Genomic DNA, 16,042 nt, shown 5'->3' with positions numbered 1-16,042 from the left:
TAACATTGATGCGATCCTGGCTTGAATAAGTGTAGTAATATAGTTACTTGAGGTAATCACATCAAAATTAAAGAGAAAAGTTTTAAAAAGATCTATTGTACAATTTCATGCGGGACGTCTACGTTTTCATTTTCAGTGCAACAGCGCTCCTTAAACTCGGTACAAGTAATCTCTGCCAGTTCGGGTGAGTTCTCCCAAAACGGGCGCGCCGTTCACCCAAACGAAAGCGTGCCGCTGCACTAGGCCTGTGCTGAATTTGCATGCTCGGTCGTAGTAAAGCGGCTTTCCGAAATTTCTTTCCGTGTAACTTTATGCTCGTTTCATCATCCTGCTGTTTTACATAAAATAATATATGTCCAGCTGGTAACACCTTTTCTCCTTCTACAAAATTTGTACACGAAGGAGTGGATAACGTACATTTGCAAATTTCAGCAATGCTGAGCGCCATCTTTGACATACTAAGCACGGAAAACGATTAAAATTCACTAACAACGCAATGTATCAATTGCAAAGTGACCCCGTTGTCGCCGGCCATCTTTATTTGAATCCCCCTTCTGACGTAATGATTTCAGACCCCAATACATAGCGTGAAGTGTTATATATATAATATTCATTTGTCTTATACATTTTTTGTATAAAACAAATGAATATTATATATAAAACTTCAAACTATTTTTAAACTATATATCATATTTCGGCCTGCACTGTTAGAAATTTCTATAGGAATTTTCAGAGACGCGTCATTAGAGCTTTATGCAGAAACCGTTTATAAGTTTTCCGAAACTGTAACAGAAGTTTCAGCAACGGTAACAGCAAATTTATATTGAAATTAAGGAACCAACAATAATGTCTCTATTCATTACACTTTTAGAGAAATTAACTCACAAAATGTATACAACATGTTATTTTATTTTTTATAAGTAATATTCGTATGTAATATTTTTGTAAAACGTTGAATTTTCAAACAGAAAATATAACTTTTCAGCAAAAACATTAATTTGTAGGAAAATAGCTAAACCTTCAACCAAAGAAATTAATTTTCAACCAAAATACGAATGCTGCCTAAAAAAATTATTTCTTTCAAAAGTGATTCAACCAACATTTTCAACGAAAACATTTGTATCCTCAAACAGAGAAGAGATTAACTTTTAAGCAAAAATTAGCATTTTTACCCAAGAAAGATGAAATTTCTACTAAAACGAATGAATTTTAAATCAAAAATACAAATTAAAAAAATTAATTTAATTTTCATCCGAAAAGGACTTTATTTTGACATTTTAATATCAAAATATAAGTTTTCCACAAGAATTAAATCTTCTATGAAAATTATACTAGAATTTTTAACCCAAAAATACAATGTTTGAACGAAACAGTTAAAATTTTAATAAAAAAGGGCAACTTTGTGGAAAAAATGGTCTATGAGAATAGTTGCATTTTCTACACAAAAATATGAATTTTCAACCAAAAACGATTTTTGTTTGACTTTTTAGCATTGAAATATAAGATTAAAAAAATAAGTCAATTTTCTATGAAACTAGTTGAATTTTCAATACAAAAATTGAATTTTCGGCCAGAAAGGATGTCCCTTCAACAAAATTGATAAATTTTCAAACAAATAATAAAATTTATAACTAAAAAGGTAATATTATGGAGAAAGCCACTAAAAAAAATAAATATAAGTACAAGGGCAATTAATCAATTAGAAGAATATTATACCGGGGTTACTGCAAAACTTTATTTTTAATTTTGTCTAATTTCCCACTGGTCAATTTTTCGTTTTCCCTGACCATATTAATATTCAAAGAGCAAAATCGTAAACTTGTAACATTTTTAATCTAAAATCTTTTTTGCTAAACAAAATAAAATAAAATAATTTTAAATTAAAATTGAAAGTTTTTTTATTTATTTTACTTGACAGTTTTCCTAACCAATCAAAATCCCTGACTTAAAAAAAAATGGTTGTTAGCCAGGTTCGTTTTTACTCACCAGGTTTGTTCAGCGTGTGATGTTCCGAAAAATTATGTTCGAGCATTAAATGCCGCTCTTTCGTAACAAATCATAACAAAAATTTTCGAACACGCCGATTTCCACCAATATAGTGCGTGCTAGCCGCACGGGCTCGAGGAGCGAGGAATGCGCACGCAACTGCGCATTTCTTTACGTCTCGATAACTTATATTTCTGTTACCATTTAGGAAATTTAGGAAAATATACGCAATTTTTAGAAACCGCTTCTGAAGTTAAATACAAATTTAGTAAATTTACTATAAAAGTTACGGAATTTCATTTTCAGCAATCTAATTTCGTAAATTTCAGTTCTTTTTGTATCTTAAATGTGTCGGTATTTTCCCAAAATTTCTAACAGTGTGGGTTACAGGGGAACCTAGGTAGGTGCCCCCCTTCGAATTTTTTCGTTCTGACATATGTTGTAGTACTTGAAAAAATAAGCGACATGTATTTTTTCTTTCTTACGTGCCCAAAATGGTTTTAGGGTGTAAAAACCAACCCCGAAAAGTATGGTACGAAATACCTATTAAATTGTTTTAGATATGAGCGGTATATTTTACAATGGAAGCAATTGGAAAAATTTCCTCATAATGAGAGATCAAAAATGTAATTTTTAAAAAAATTTGAAAATTGTTTAGGGGGGTGAACTACACCAAAATTATTTTTGATTACACCAAAAATTAATAAACAGGCATGAATTCTACCCGAAAAATCTGCAAAAAATAAAGGTTGCATGCAATAATGAAATAAAGTTTACATATTTTTGCATTTTCACGAGAAATTAATTTTTAAAGGGGAATCACCCTTAAGTGCATTTTATTATATTCCTGCAAAATAAACTAAGTTTCACGTACAAAATCCAGCAGAAAAATGTCTTCACAAAGATGGTTAAAAAATGTAAATTCCTCAATTTAGTCAAAAAATCTATGGGGGTAAACTACCCCAAAAGAAGTTGCGAGTATACAAGAAAATGAGTACATCGTCAATTATCTTCAACAAGGTATCACATCTTTTTCAAGTACTCCTGGTTTAAAAGTGGTTAAATTGCAGAAAAACCATAGGAATTTGAGAAACTGGTAGACTTTTCCCATAAAACTTTTGACTAAATTGAAAAATCCACATTTTTTACCTCTTATTGTCAGAAAATTTTCCGTTTCGATTTCGTTCGCAAAAATACTTTAGTTCACAAAAACATAATAAAATTTCCTTACGGGTGGTAACCCTCTACAAAGTAAATTCTCAGAAAAATGCAAAAATACGTTAACTTTATTTTAATATCGCGTGACACACATATTTTTTCAGATTTTTCAGCTTCAATTTACACCTATTTGGTAATTTTCTTATATAACCGTAAATTCTTTTGGGTTAGTTTACCCCCATATATTTTTTTCACTCAATTTAGAAATTTGCATTCTTAAACCTTTTTTGTGAAGAAATTTGTCTGCTCGTTTTTGTACTTGAAACTTACTTTACTTTGCAGGAATATAATAAAATACACTTAAGGGTGGTTATCCCTTATGAATTATTTCTCGTGAAAATGAAAAAATACGTAAACCTTATTTTATTGTTGCATGAAACATATATTTTTCCACATTTTTTGGGTTTAAATCATGCCTGTTTAGCAATTTTTGGTGTAATCAAAAATAGTTTTGAGGCAGTTCACCCCCTAAAAAGTTTTGACCAATTTGAGTAAATTATATTTTTTATCTCCCATTATGAGAAAATTTTTCAATTTTCTACCATTGTGAAAGATATCACTCCAATATGTGAAACAATTAAATGATTGTTTGGTACCATACTTTTCGGGGGTGGGTTTTACGCCCTAAAAACCATTTTGGGCACGTAAGAAAAAATAATTGTCGCTTAGTTTTTCGAGTACTACAACATAGGTCAAGACTAAGAAAATCTGAGGGGGCCTACCTAGGTTCTCTTTAGTCCGTGGCTGTGACGAAAAACCGGGTTTACCTGAGAAGTTTCATATATAGAGGATAGTACCCAAATATGAGATACCAACTCTGTTTGGCGTGATTGTCGGAATTCTATGTACTGAATTTAAAAATAATATAGGTGATTTTAAAGGAAATTTAGTTTGTCATAAGAAGCTCAAATAAAAAATTGTATTAACAACTTTTTTTATGCTGAAAATACAAAAAATGTAAAAAAGTGCTTTTTCCAAACTCGCCAAACTATTCTCATAATATGAGATACCCCAGGAAATAGCTAATAAAATGCAAAATAAAGTATTATTTTTAATGAAAACCTTCATTCTATGTTTCTGAAGTATAAACTTACTGCTATTTAGATATATTTAGTTTTTGCAGTAGTCACAAACACTTTTGTAACCAATTTCCCCCGCGCAGCCACAGTGTTATTAAAACCACAGGTATCTCATATTATGAGAACCACACCGTGCAACTATGCACTTACTATGCCTGACCTGTACAATGAAAAACCACGGAATTACTCTTTCTTCAAGGGCCAAAAGTTAATGATAGAACCAACAGAGTGGGTCTCTTAGTTTAGCTGATAGCCCGCTTTCTCATATTACAAGAATATCTCATATTCGAGTACTCTCCTCTATAAATATGTATATATATATATATATATATATATCACAGTTAATAACACCTAAAACTTTATTTCTTAGTGCATGAAATGAAGCCAGAAGACGTGGGCATTGTAGGATTTAAAGGAGATGCTGATAAGCAACCATTTATGGTAGGATATTTCAAGAGTTCTGGAGTTCGAGAAAGAAAGATCAGACAGAAACGTGATGCTGGAGCTGGAAGAAAAAGGCTGAGCGAATCTTCAAGTTTCGATATTCGAAATACTAATCCTTATATAGGTAACACTTTTTCATGATGAAAAGATAATATCAGGACCAATTTGTATTTAAAACCCAGAAAACTTTCAAACTAAATTTTAAACTGAGAAATATCAAATTGGACAATTTTAACTTTCAAGTTTTTTAAAGAAAACACATCTTTAAATTGAAATCGGAAACATATATGTCATCTCTCAATAAAAACTTGAAAAATTTGTATTCAGTTGTTTAAATATAATACAGATTCAGAATTGATTGCAAGTTAATTGTAAACATATTAAATATACTTTTTAAATCATCCAAATCCAATTATTTTAAGCATCGTAAAGTATTAAAAAGATTTTTATTTCCAAATTGAAACAATAAATTTTTTTGCAGGAGTGTTAAAAATGTATAATAGACTCTAATTTTGAAGCAAACTTAAAATTAAATAATTTAAAATTCCCCTAATGGTATGTATCAGACTATCACGTGATTATTTATCTTAAACGAACTTACTCATAAACTATAACTAATAAGTTGAATGGATTTCCTATATCAGAGGTTCGTCTTGTTTACCCTTTCCCGAGTACGGCATGGAAAATCCATTCTGATAAATAATTCATGACAAGTTTGTTTAAAAGAATTGGTCACGTGGCAGACTGGTACATGTCTTTAATCTAGTCTTACAGTGGACAGGAAAATCTACTTGCGAGGCTGACCAAAACCCGCCTTATCTACTTCTACGTGAACGACACTTGTATCTAATAAATTCCTGAATTTATTAATAATAAAATATTCAAAGACGCGTCGATCTTTTTTCTAATTAGATATCACTCTTTGAATCTTAAAATTTAATTTTCAAATTAAAAGAAACAATTTTTGTTAAGAGAGTTATTTTTCAACGCCTTTTGTCTCTAAATTAATTAAATCATGGAAATGTTATAATTTCCTTTAAAAATACGTAAATCTCTGTACAAAATATTTCTTTTTCGCAAAATTATCTCATTTTTGAAAAAAAATAACGTTTTTAAAGAAAGAAAATAATTTTCAGTATTATTTCTATTATCAAGTTTTAAATATTGTATTGTCTTCTCTTTCATACAATAATTAATATTTTTCCATTTCCACTCGTGAAAATTTCGTATTTTTCAAAAATTTAGTATTGCGACATGTTCTAATCTATCGACTATTTTCAGATCCAGCCACGCAAACCAACACCAGAACCTGCAAAATACAGACCCTCTATGTTAGCTTCAGGGATCTGCAGTGGCAGGTAATTGTAATTAATTTATTATTTCTTTTCACAGAATCTATTTTAAATCAAGTAAATCGGAAATTGTAACATTTGACTAATTCAAAAAGTGTCAACGTTTTTATTCGTAAGTAGTTTATCAATATTGAAATAAGTGGTTTTCTATAGAAATAATTAAGATAACCTGTATTTTGCCCACTTGAGAAGAAATATTAACGATGCCTTGTGAAAATTAATTTTTACAATAAAAAATAATACATTTAAAATTTTGGTAAAGTATCGAACAAATTATAAAAAAATACAATTTTCATATTATTTTACTTTATTGTAATTTCTTGTGTTTTATTTTGAAAATACATTTCCGCTGAGGACTTCGTAAATAGTTTATGAAAAAAAAGATATATCTATATATTTATATTAAAATTTTATATTTTCCAGGACTGGATTATCGCTCCTGACGGCTACGATGCGTACTACTGCAGCGGAGAATGTAATTTTCCTCTAAATGCTCATATGAATGCGACAAATCATGCCATAGTTCAAACTCTTGTGCATCTTGTAAATCCTGGCAAAGTTCCAAAGCCTTGTTGCGCACCTACGAAACTCTCCGCGATATCCGTCCTCTATTTTCTCGACGAGAGTAATGTAATTCTAAAAAAATACAAAAACATGGTTGTGAAAAGTTGCGGTTGTCATTGAAAAAAATTAGTGACTCTTATATAAACTAAACGAAGGTAATCCTTGACTTTCGAGATAAAATAAAGTTTAAAGTGTACATATCAAGTAGTTTACGTATAATTGATCAAATTTAGTTAATTAAGCAATATTTTATCTCAAAAAATAAGGATTCTAAAAGAAATTTCAATTTTATATATATTTTGATTCTGGCTGTATTATGAATGAGCTAATTAGTAAATTTCTTCAGTTGAAGAACATTTTAAAACTTTCTACTAGTTTTGAAAATTATTCTAGACCTTTTTAGTAGACGCAACTTTTAACACTGTGAAGAAAAATACTCAAGGCTTAGAATTTGTCTTTGATGAAAGAAAATACATTTAAACTTCGTTGAGACTTGACATTCCATTATTATAAAGATATTTTTACCTGTTTTTCATCAACGATAATTTGATCATTGCGTTAGATACACATTTTCAATTTTGAAGGATATCTGTTTTGAATTTTGATATGTGATATATCTCTCTTGAATATGTTAGAAAACTTACACGAATTTACATTAAACATACGAGAAAAAGAAGTCGATATCGCCGTCGATCAGCGTTGAGTCACAAATTCAAAACAAAGCTCAAATAAAAAAATTGAAAAATGTCAGAAAGGCAAATAATGAATAATTAACGAGATTACGTCAACTTGCATTTTTCATTTTCCCAGCCATGGTATTGATAGAGAAATAGGAAATGCGAATTTAACATTATTGTGGTGAGCTGATTCAATTTTAATTAGTTTAGTCAAGAATGAATGTTATGGACAAAGAAAAATATGTTTTTTTTTTAAATAATTTCTTTTTCTTAATCGAATGATTTCAAAAAATATTTTATCTAGCAAAGCTTATGACAAAAACACATTTACATTTCATTTCTTCATCACCTGATAACATACATATTATGTCGACTAACGTATCGTTTAGGCGTAAGTTATTTATAAATGTGTGTAAAATACATTCAAACGTGCGGTGTATTAAATTGCGTTTTGTACGAATTTTTTAAGAATGATAAAGAGTGAAAAAATGCGGTTAAAAGTACGAATGTTGCTCGTAAAGGTGCAAGCATATCTTAAGTAATAAGCAGGTATAAAATCCGTGGCAATACTGATGCAAATTTTGTACCAATAATGTAAATAAATGTCTGTACATACGTTAAATAACGTACTTTATATTTAAGAAATTTATGCTTTGTATTTTAAGTTGAATCTTTTTTTATCCGTCATTAAATAAAAAAAAATTAATTAATAATTTAATGTAAAATTGGGAGATTTGAGGCCCTTGAACGAAATAAACTTGATCAAATTATAAGAGGTTTGTACATTATTGACTGTTTTAATTTAAAATTTGTGGATATTAAACGTGCTAATTTTTTATTTCAAATGCTTAAAATGCCGACAAAAAATTCCAACTATAAATATTAATTCAGTTGCGACCTCCAGAAACTAAACCATTTTGTGTGGTTCTTATCAAATACTTAACAACTGACAGTGTTCCTGAATAATCGCAGCGAGTTTTTATTTTTTAAAAACGACATTTTTCCGATGCTCATATACCCTATTTGAAGGAATTGATTTATAAAAACTATTTTCAAGAATTTGACTTTTATTTGTCCTTATATACACTTTCGTTTACGGAAATTGAGAATAGTTTAATTTATCGGTGTAAATACAGAAAGATTACGTGACCTTGAGCTAATAATATATATCCAATACATAGATTTACATACAAAAGTCAGCTTTTTTACAAAGCTCGCTATATATACGAATGATACAAATCACAGGGTTTAATACGCCTCGGTACAACACAGTTATTGTATCAGTTTCAATGTTTGGTGATAGCCTCACTATTTTATGACTTTGTCGAGAATCACAAAGTGAACAGACTAGGCTCAACAGACAATATTATATTTACAAGCACAGCGTGTATTTCGCGTCGTTGTTTTCTTTTTAGTGTCTCGACAGACATGAAAAATATTTCACTTCTCGAAAGTGACACTTAAGAATTACACGTTCTGCTCTCTACGTCCAAAACAAAACAATTTAAAATAGTACGTCAATAACCCAGAAACAGTTATATTATTACTATGAATAATTATCATCCTGCAATTATTACATCAACCAGAAAATTTGAATTGGACTTAAACGTGATTAAACAACGCAGACAGCGCAGTATTTTCTAGATAAAAAATATACATCTTTCTAACGATTTTATATACAATATGCAAAAACGCAATAAAAGTTACTCCTAATATTTCTGAAACAATCACATATATTTGGAAACCTTTAATGAGTTTTTGAAACAAGTGTTTCAAGTCTTACAAATGGCCTCTAGAGTAAAAGATGAGTAAAGCTTGCTAGTCCCCCGAAGGAATGACGAATTTAAACAACCTTACAGGATGTTTGGCTGGTCGGGAATAAGAGAAGCAAAAAACGAACTAAAAAAGGACCAAGTAAAGGCTAAAGCTCCGGGTCTTGCAGTTTCATTTTCTTCGTTTGGGTTCGTCCTTCCTTCATTCTCCATCCCAGTTTCTTGAACTTCTTGTGGAGCTACACCCTGTCCAGCTGCTTCATTTTGTGCCAATTGGTTGTTATTATCCTGCCGGGCGTTGTTATTTTCCGGTAAAAAAACTGGATGAACCCTGAAGAAGCCACCCTGATATCTGCAAAATGAAACACTAATCTATTACATATAACAAAAAGGCTGAAAAAAGTTGGATAATAAGGATACTTAACCATTTTTTGTTTCTTATGCAAACCTCAAATATAAGAGAAATCGAAAAATATATATATATAGTTGAAGAAATGCTACTTACAGATACATGGCGAATCCGAGGAAAGCTACGATGAGAAATCTGATTGGAGAAGAGTAAAAGTAGACGATGCTGAAGAGAACAACTATTCTGGAGAGCATATAGAAAAAGTCCAGCCAATCACGATTCAACAAGCCTCCAGCTTCATCTCCTGCTCCTAAATCAGCAGCGTCTTGTGGCACTTGCCTTGGCTGTTCAACCTCCTCGTTTGGATTAATGTTATTATTGTTGGCATTGTTGTTGACTAAATTATTCAAATTTGGATTCGTTTGCATATAAGGTACACTATTCGGCACTTGAATACCCTGGGCTGCCATCCTGGAAAATGACAAAACTAAAAATGAGTATTGAACAAAATAAACAATGAAAAGTCAAGCAAGTAAAGTGAAATTAAAACAAAGTCAAAGAAACTTACAGCTGCATGTATTGTGTTAAATAATGAGTGTAGACTTGTTGCATCCAGGCGATTTGTTGAGTATTTAATTGGCCATACAACGAATGTGTCGAATAAACTTGAGCAGTTGGTTGGGTGTTTATAGTTTCCTGGGCTGCAGCGTCAAGCCGATCTCGCCTAGAATCTGGAGGATTTTGTTCAGGAGAACTAGATGCTTTTGTACTTTCTGGTGCTTCCTTCGTGGACTTTTCAGGTTTCTTTTCAGTGTCCATTTTGTTTGTTGCACAAACCAAGTGCACCGTAAAAGGCTGATCTTCAGTGTCCTCGTACGATCTCAACACATCTTTTAAATAAACAGAGTCCTTCAAGAGCTGACCCGAGTATATCAGTTTCTGATCTTTCGTTTTCTAAAACACAATATATTTCGTGTCATATTAATTTTTTGGGTTTGTGGGATTGGGACTAGGAAAAGCAAAAAGTAGCGCAAATTTTTCAAGTTTTCAAAATATTAAATATCATAATTCGAAATGGTTAACATCTTATTTTTTTACAGGTTTTTAAATAATGGATTTACAAAATAAAGTATTAAAAAAAATTGTGGATTATAATAAATGGTGTGTTTTTAAAAGTTATTAGCATTTTTTTTTTCCTTGTTAACCCTCTGATGGTGCCCTGGGTATGTAGCCACCCAGAGATAGTATAAAAGTGAAATTGTGAAAAAGATATGAAGAAGGGAGTGGGGGTAGGGATCGCTAAATTAGGAAAAAAATAAGGCCTAATTTTCAAGCATGTGACCCTATTCAGTAGTCTGCATCTATTCGAGTTATAAGCATTTGAAGCCCGTTATGGTTATATATTCTCAATCTTCAAATTTGAAAAATAAGTATACTTTTTTTTACGACAAAACAACTGATAACACTACCTTACAGTTGGAAGCATACAGTTTATGAATCACTATGATTTTTTTAATTTCACACAATTTTAAGGAAATACCCAAAAAAAACGCGATTTTTTCCATTTTCGATCATTTTTGTTTAAAATTGTACTATCTTGTGCCTATTTAAAATATCAACACCAAACTTGCACAGCTGTACTTCTGACATTATTGAGATTTTATTTCACTCCTGAAAAGTTAAATATATGTATTTTAAACAGTTTTTATCTCTGAAATAAGTTATGGGTGCCAACAGACTCAGTGCGCCATGAACGGGACGCCAGGTAATGTGCGCCATCAGAGGGTTAATCTCTTTAACATATGAAGAGATACAACATTTTTTGTGTTAAGGTTTAGTTCAACTTATTACATAACTTTGAATGCACTTTTTTCAATCATTAGAATTTCAATTTATGGTAAAAAGATATTTATTTAAAAGCATGCAAAGCATTAAATCTGATAGTGTTTAAACATCAAATCGTTAAAATAAAAAATATTAGGTTCGGAATTCCCCACGTTCTAACAATTGTAAAAAAATGGTATCGGGGTTCTGGAGTGTTATCAAGGTAATGGTCAGTAGTCACGATTTTGGGGCAAAAAATTTGTTATGAGTTTTCAAAACGAATTAGACATAAATTATACTTCTTTTTGAAAATAGTTTTGTTCGTTAATCATTTTTGCACATCCGATAAGCGTAGAAAGCATAAAAAATAAAAGTTCATGTAACGTTTTAAACAACTGGAAAAAGTGAGCCCGCTTGAGCGATTTTGCTGTAAGATTAGGATCGGGATGAAAAACAATTAATAACAATGAATATATCTCGGAATTGTTCCATTTTTAAACCAGGATTCTCTAGCAATCCCCTCTTTTAATTCCAATGCGAAATACGAAATGTAAAAAATATAAAAATCAGTAAATAGTTTGCCTACTTGCGGTATGAAATCATTTTCTTTTTTTTGGTAACCTACTTTTATTTTTTTAGCAGGGCAAAAAATCTAAATTATAAAAGATATATGTTACGAGGTTTTGCATAACCTTAAATGTAAAATGTCATTTGCAAAAATCCTTTTCTACAAAAATAAAACTGACGTAATACATTTGAACACATAAGAAAAGTTGAGAACATAAAAAAAAAAAGAAATCGAATAAAAAAAGTCCTTTTACCGGTTTACTCGGATAAACTTCGGCCAAGTAATCTTTGAGTTTGCGAATAGTCCAGCCGAGTTCGCAGCTTATAATTTGGTCTTCGATCTGCTGATTCGGGGCCTTAATGATTAATCTCACACCAGCAGTTTCCATTTTCGCGAGGTTTCCAATCTCTTGGTCGTTTCGAATGATTACACACGAGTCAGACGAAAACAGCGATAATCAGCCCAGGCTGATTGACATTAATTTTTACTAATAAATTTATCCCTCTTTGCTACTTTCTTGAACCTAAACGTAAAAATCCAATTTCACAAAGAAATCACCATCTGCTCCAAAATTCGACGACTGATCGAGAAATCTATCCTTTTGTTTACTTTACGGCAGAATGTGAAATAAACCAGTGAGCTAACGTCCACGCCACGAATCAAAAAGTATAAACTCGTATGTTCCTCTATCCGCACGTAAATACACGGAACGTGTACACGCTATCTGCTCGTGATCCATACACACATACATTATACATAATGCGACATCACGGGAAAGACGGAAAAGATATTCGGCGTATCGCCATTGGCTGAAGCTGAATAAAGCTGAAGATAGCAACCAGAACACTGACTCACAAAACAGCCGTCAATATGTCCAAAAAACAGCACTTTCTCGAATATCGAATGGGAAATTGTGTATGATAACGAATTTTTGCTTAAATCTATTATTTCTTTACTAATAAAAACTACTAAACTCGGGCATGTATCAGATTGCAAAAAAATGTAATGAAAATTGTATCTGCACAATACACCTAAATCGAAATCGGGAAGATCGGCCTTCTCTCCGATTGTCATGGATTGTCTCCGATGTTTCTATACTTCATCACGGAAATTGCCGAAGTTTGTATATCAGGGACGTCATGCATATTTTCAAGGACCCAGTACTTTTTATCCTTTTTATTATCCTTTTTTAAATAAGGAAACAATTAAAGAAATCCTAATTTAAATAATTCCATACTTTACAGAATTTATTTGAAATGCAGACATTTTCATATTCCAGTTCAGAAATTGATGAAAGATCATTTTCAATGTTACGAAAAATTTGATCATTTCGGTTGGTACTTTCCTGGATATTTTGTTTCTCTGCCTTGGCCCTCTCGACCCATCAGCCATTCTTCTGCGGCTTTAGATATTTTTAAGGTTATGTGCACGGCTGTCTTTGATGTGGCGTATTATGAGCAATGCCGAGAGACATGTCTTTTTAACGTAATTAATGTGAAAAAGTGTGATGAGAATTTAAAAATATGGAGCAGTGGATTCATGAAAATTTGTCGACCATTCTGGATTTTCCGGTTCCTGACGATTTAACAAAGTAGGTGTTTTCACAGTATAACATTTTTTTTGTATATGTTATTCTTTTTGAATTTGGTGTTGACACATAAAAATGTTAAAATTTCAAATAAATACCTATGATAAAATGAAAAAAATCGTAGTTTATTCCAGTTGTTCCAACTTTAATTTCCATACCTCCAATTGGAAATTATAGGTAAAATTCAAAAATTGACAAATTTTAAACTTGACCAAAATTGGAAAGTTGCAATTTATCATAGTACTGACTAATTAAACATGTAAATTATCATCTTTCCAAGTTGCCAATAACTTTTATTATATGTACAAGTATATAATTATGATTATTTTTAAAAACGCATCACAGATATATTTTGGGAATTGAAAACGAAAGGGATTTGGATGAATATCTAAACACGCTATTAGATTACGACAACTCTAAGCACAGACAGTTTATCTCCCAGCTCAAGAAAAAACAAGGTTCTCGTATCTTATAATTATGAATATGAAAAATAAAAATTCCATCCAAGAACAAAGCTTCACAATTTTGTATTATAATATAGTATCGGTTGCAGCTTCCTCTAAAGATTTGATAGGATATAAAAAATCTTCTGCCAACAAAGATTCGAGTCAATTCAAATCCATTCAAAAACCAAGCGAAAAGAAGAAAGGAAAGACTAAAGTGAAAGAAGCTCCAACGGTACTATTATCAGTTTTCTTTATAAATAAAAATATTTTAGTAGGCCCAATGCTAATTTTCTCAATTTAATTAGGAAACTCCAAAGCCAGAGAAAATAGAGAAAAAGAAAGCCAAATATGTTAATCTCTACTCCCAGGAAGGTCGTGATAGAGAAACAGTTTTGTTGAAAGGTACTGAAAAAATTAATTTTACGTTTAAAGTATTTGCATTTAAAAGCTCTTGCATGCCCGTGTTGTTTTATAAAATCTAAACTTCATTTTTAGGAAGACACAGATGTAACTGTGAAGCTAAGCAACATGCTCTTATAAACAATTGTCTCAATTGTGGAAACATAGTGTGTAGTCAGCAAGGAGCAGGTCCTTGTTTATTTTGTGGCGATTTGGTGTGTTCGCCAGAGGAACAAAAAATTCTTGCATCAAACTCCAAACAGGCTGACAATTTGTATAATAAACTTATGGATAAAAAACCTTCTAAAGGTTACGAAGATTCTGTTAAACAGCTGGACCGGCTTCTGGAATTTGATCGAAACAGGTAAAATTAACTTTCCATCAATATTAAAAGACAAAAAAGCAAAGGATTTACGTTTCAATTTATGTTATAGCTCGCAGCGAACGAAGGTGATTGACGATGAAAGTGATTATTACCAATCAAATAGTGTCTGGCTTTCAAAGACCGAAAAAGAAAGATTAAAAAAACGGGAGGATGAAATTCAAGCTCAGAAACACCGTTCTCGATTGGACCGAAAAGTCGCGCTAGATTTTGCTGGCCGAGAAGTTATCGATGATGATTTTTACGTTCCGGAAGAAACGATTGATGATTTTTTGGAACACTCTGAATTTGAAAGCTGCAACACGTGTCCAAGTATACACTTCGACCGACCAACTGTAAGGGGGAAAATAATTAAAATTATTTGATCTCTAAATTTATGGTTACTTAACCAATTACTAATTGAAAGTTTTTTTTAGTACGTGAAATTAAATCTGTGGCCTCAGAATCCCAACAATAAGCCGAAAATAAGTGATAAGAATCGAATCCAGGATAAAGAGTATTTGGAAATGACTGATGAAGGATATTGTCTGAGTATGCACCAACCTTATGCATCTCTTCTCGTAGCTGGAATAAAAACGTAAATAAGCCTCATAACACTTTTAATAAATTAAATAATCTTAGACTACAATTTCTTCTTTCTTTTTAGACACGAAGGTCGAACGTGGTACTCGTCACATCGAGGCAGATTGTGGATAGCTTCTGCTTCCAAAGTCCCCAGTACTGAAGAAATATCGTCTCTAGAACACCAGTATAGAGTTCTGAAAGATGGTTAGCTGCATGAACCTCATTTATATTAAAAAGCATTATTTATTCTTTAATTGAAAATATTATTTTCCATCTTTAGAGCACATAAAGTTTCCAGAAAATTATCCCACAGGATGTTTGTTGGGTTGCGTAACCGTGACGGACGTTCTGTCTCAAGAGGAATATCGAAAAATGTATCCAGATGGAGAAAGCGATAGTCCTTACGTGTTTATATGTGAAGATTGTTATCAGTTACCAATCAAATTTCCCATGCAGGGAAAATACAAAATTTGTTAGTATCTACAGTGTCTAAGCTTTTTAAAATGACCTGACTCTGAAATTGCCATTTTTTATGTTTTTAGATAAACTGGATGCAAAAATACATCGTGCTGCTATGAAATCCCTAGAAAGAGTCATGAAAAAGTCGAGCCTAGTTCAGCGCGGCAGTTAGTTGTAGTTATTTTTTTTCATTATTTTTGACCGAGTTGCACCATTAAAATAAAGTACCTTGCTTTATAAATACGTGCGTGTACTTTTTCTTTAATTTGTTTGTTATGTACTATGTTTAGGAGGGACGAATGCAAGAGAGATTGTTTCAAGAGGGGGGGGCTTCAGGTTGTACTTCACTAAAATTACCATGAGAATCAGGA

At 31.6% G+C, this 16,042-nt stretch overlaps 3 protein-coding genes across 6 annotated transcripts in view; 2 read left to right on the top strand and 1 right to left on the bottom strand.

Moving 5' to 3' along the window:
* The window catches only part of LOC117179131 (protein 60A), a 59,486-nt gene extending 51,544 nt beyond the window's left edge, over positions 1-7,942 (top strand). Inside the window, exons 4-6 of the mRNA XM_033370802.1 lie at positions 4,654-4,851; positions 6,009-6,085; positions 6,503-7,942. Of these exons, the coding sequence (XP_033226693.1) occupies positions 4,654-4,851; positions 6,009-6,085; positions 6,503-6,763 (536 nt within the window). The 3' untranslated portion in view covers positions 6,764-7,942. The remainder of the gene's footprint in view (positions 1-4,653; positions 4,852-6,008; positions 6,086-6,502) is intronic.
* A 427-nt stretch (positions 7,943-8,369) lies between these two features.
* LOC117179132 (homocysteine-responsive endoplasmic reticulum-resident ubiquitin-like domain member 2 protein) lies at positions 8,370-12,857 on the bottom strand. 2 transcript variants are annotated; one of them, XM_033370803.1, is made up of 4 exons: positions 12,087-12,857; positions 10,010-10,395; positions 9,598-9,912; positions 8,370-9,459 (listed from the first exon to the last, which is right to left on the bottom strand). In XM_033370803.1, the coding sequence occupies exons 1-4, from the start codon at positions 12,219-12,221 to the stop codon at positions 9,174-9,176; spliced, it is 1,122 nt and encodes a 373-aa protein (XP_033226694.1). In that variant the 5' UTR covers positions 12,222-12,857; the 3' UTR covers positions 8,370-9,173. The 2 variants fall into 2 exon arrangements, with proteins under 2 accessions (XP_033226694.1, XP_033226695.1); XM_033370804.1 differs by having other exon boundaries at positions 8,672-9,444.
* Positions 12,858-12,885: 28 nt separating this feature from the next.
* Positions 12,886-15,914, top strand: LOC117179130 (activating signal cointegrator 1). Of its 3 annotated transcripts, none has more exons than XM_033370801.1 (11): positions 12,886-12,952; positions 13,113-13,424; positions 13,767-13,879; positions 13,975-14,099; positions 14,173-14,269; positions 14,363-14,630; positions 14,701-14,983; positions 15,065-15,225; positions 15,295-15,416; positions 15,493-15,684; positions 15,755-15,914. In XM_033370801.1, the coding sequence occupies exons 2-11, from the start codon at positions 13,357-13,359 to the stop codon at positions 15,841-15,843; spliced, it is 1,518 nt and encodes a 505-aa protein (XP_033226692.1). In that variant the 5' UTR covers positions 12,886-12,952; positions 13,113-13,356; the 3' UTR covers positions 15,844-15,914. The 3 variants fall into 3 exon arrangements, with proteins under 3 accessions (XP_033226692.1, XP_033226690.1, XP_033226691.1); XM_033370799.1 differs by having other exon boundaries at positions 13,963-14,099; XM_033370800.1 differs by lacking the exon at positions 12,886-12,952 and having other exon boundaries at positions 13,103-13,424; positions 13,963-14,099.
* The last annotated feature ends 128 nt before the right edge of the window (positions 15,915-16,042 follow it).

Source organism: Belonocnema kinseyi, chromosome 8 (genome assembly GCF_010883055.1).
Source record: "Belonocnema kinseyi isolate 2016_QV_RU_SX_M_011 chromosome 8, B_treatae_v1, whole genome shotgun sequence".
NCBI lineage: Eukaryota > Metazoa > Arthropoda > Insecta > Hymenoptera > Cynipidae > Belonocnema > Belonocnema kinseyi.
Note: the sequence above shows the minus strand (reverse complement) of the source record. Positions and strands in the feature narration are given on the sequence as shown.

What these genes read in the sequence shown, in the direction of transcription:
- LOC117179132 (XM_033370803.1), bottom strand. Translation starts at nt 12,221, where the DNA reads ATGGAAACTGCTGGTGTGAGATTAATCATTAAGGCCCCGAATCAGCAG. An exon ending in AAGTTTATCCGAGTAAACCG is followed by an intron (nt 10,396 to 12,086) that starts GTAAAAGGACTT and finishes ATTGTGTTTTAG; the next exon opens with AAAACGAAAGATCAGAAACT. An exon ending in TTAACACAATACATGCAGCT is followed by an intron (nt 9,913 to 10,009) that starts GTAAGTTTCTTT and finishes GTCATTTTCCAG; the next exon opens with GATGGCAGCCCAGGGTATTC.
- LOC117179130 (XM_033370799.1), top strand. Translation starts at nt 13,357, where the DNA reads ATGGAGCAGTGGATTCATGAAAATTTGTCGACCATTCTGGATTTTCCG. An exon ending in AGAAACAGTTTTGTTGAAAG is followed by an intron (nt 14,270 to 14,362) that starts GTACTGAAAAAA and finishes CTTCATTTTTAG; the next exon opens with GAAGACACAGATGTAACTGT. An exon ending in TACACTTCGACCGACCAACT is followed by an intron (nt 14,984 to 15,064) that starts GTAAGGGGGAAA and finishes AGTTTTTTTTAG; the next exon opens with TACGTGAAATTAAATCTGTG.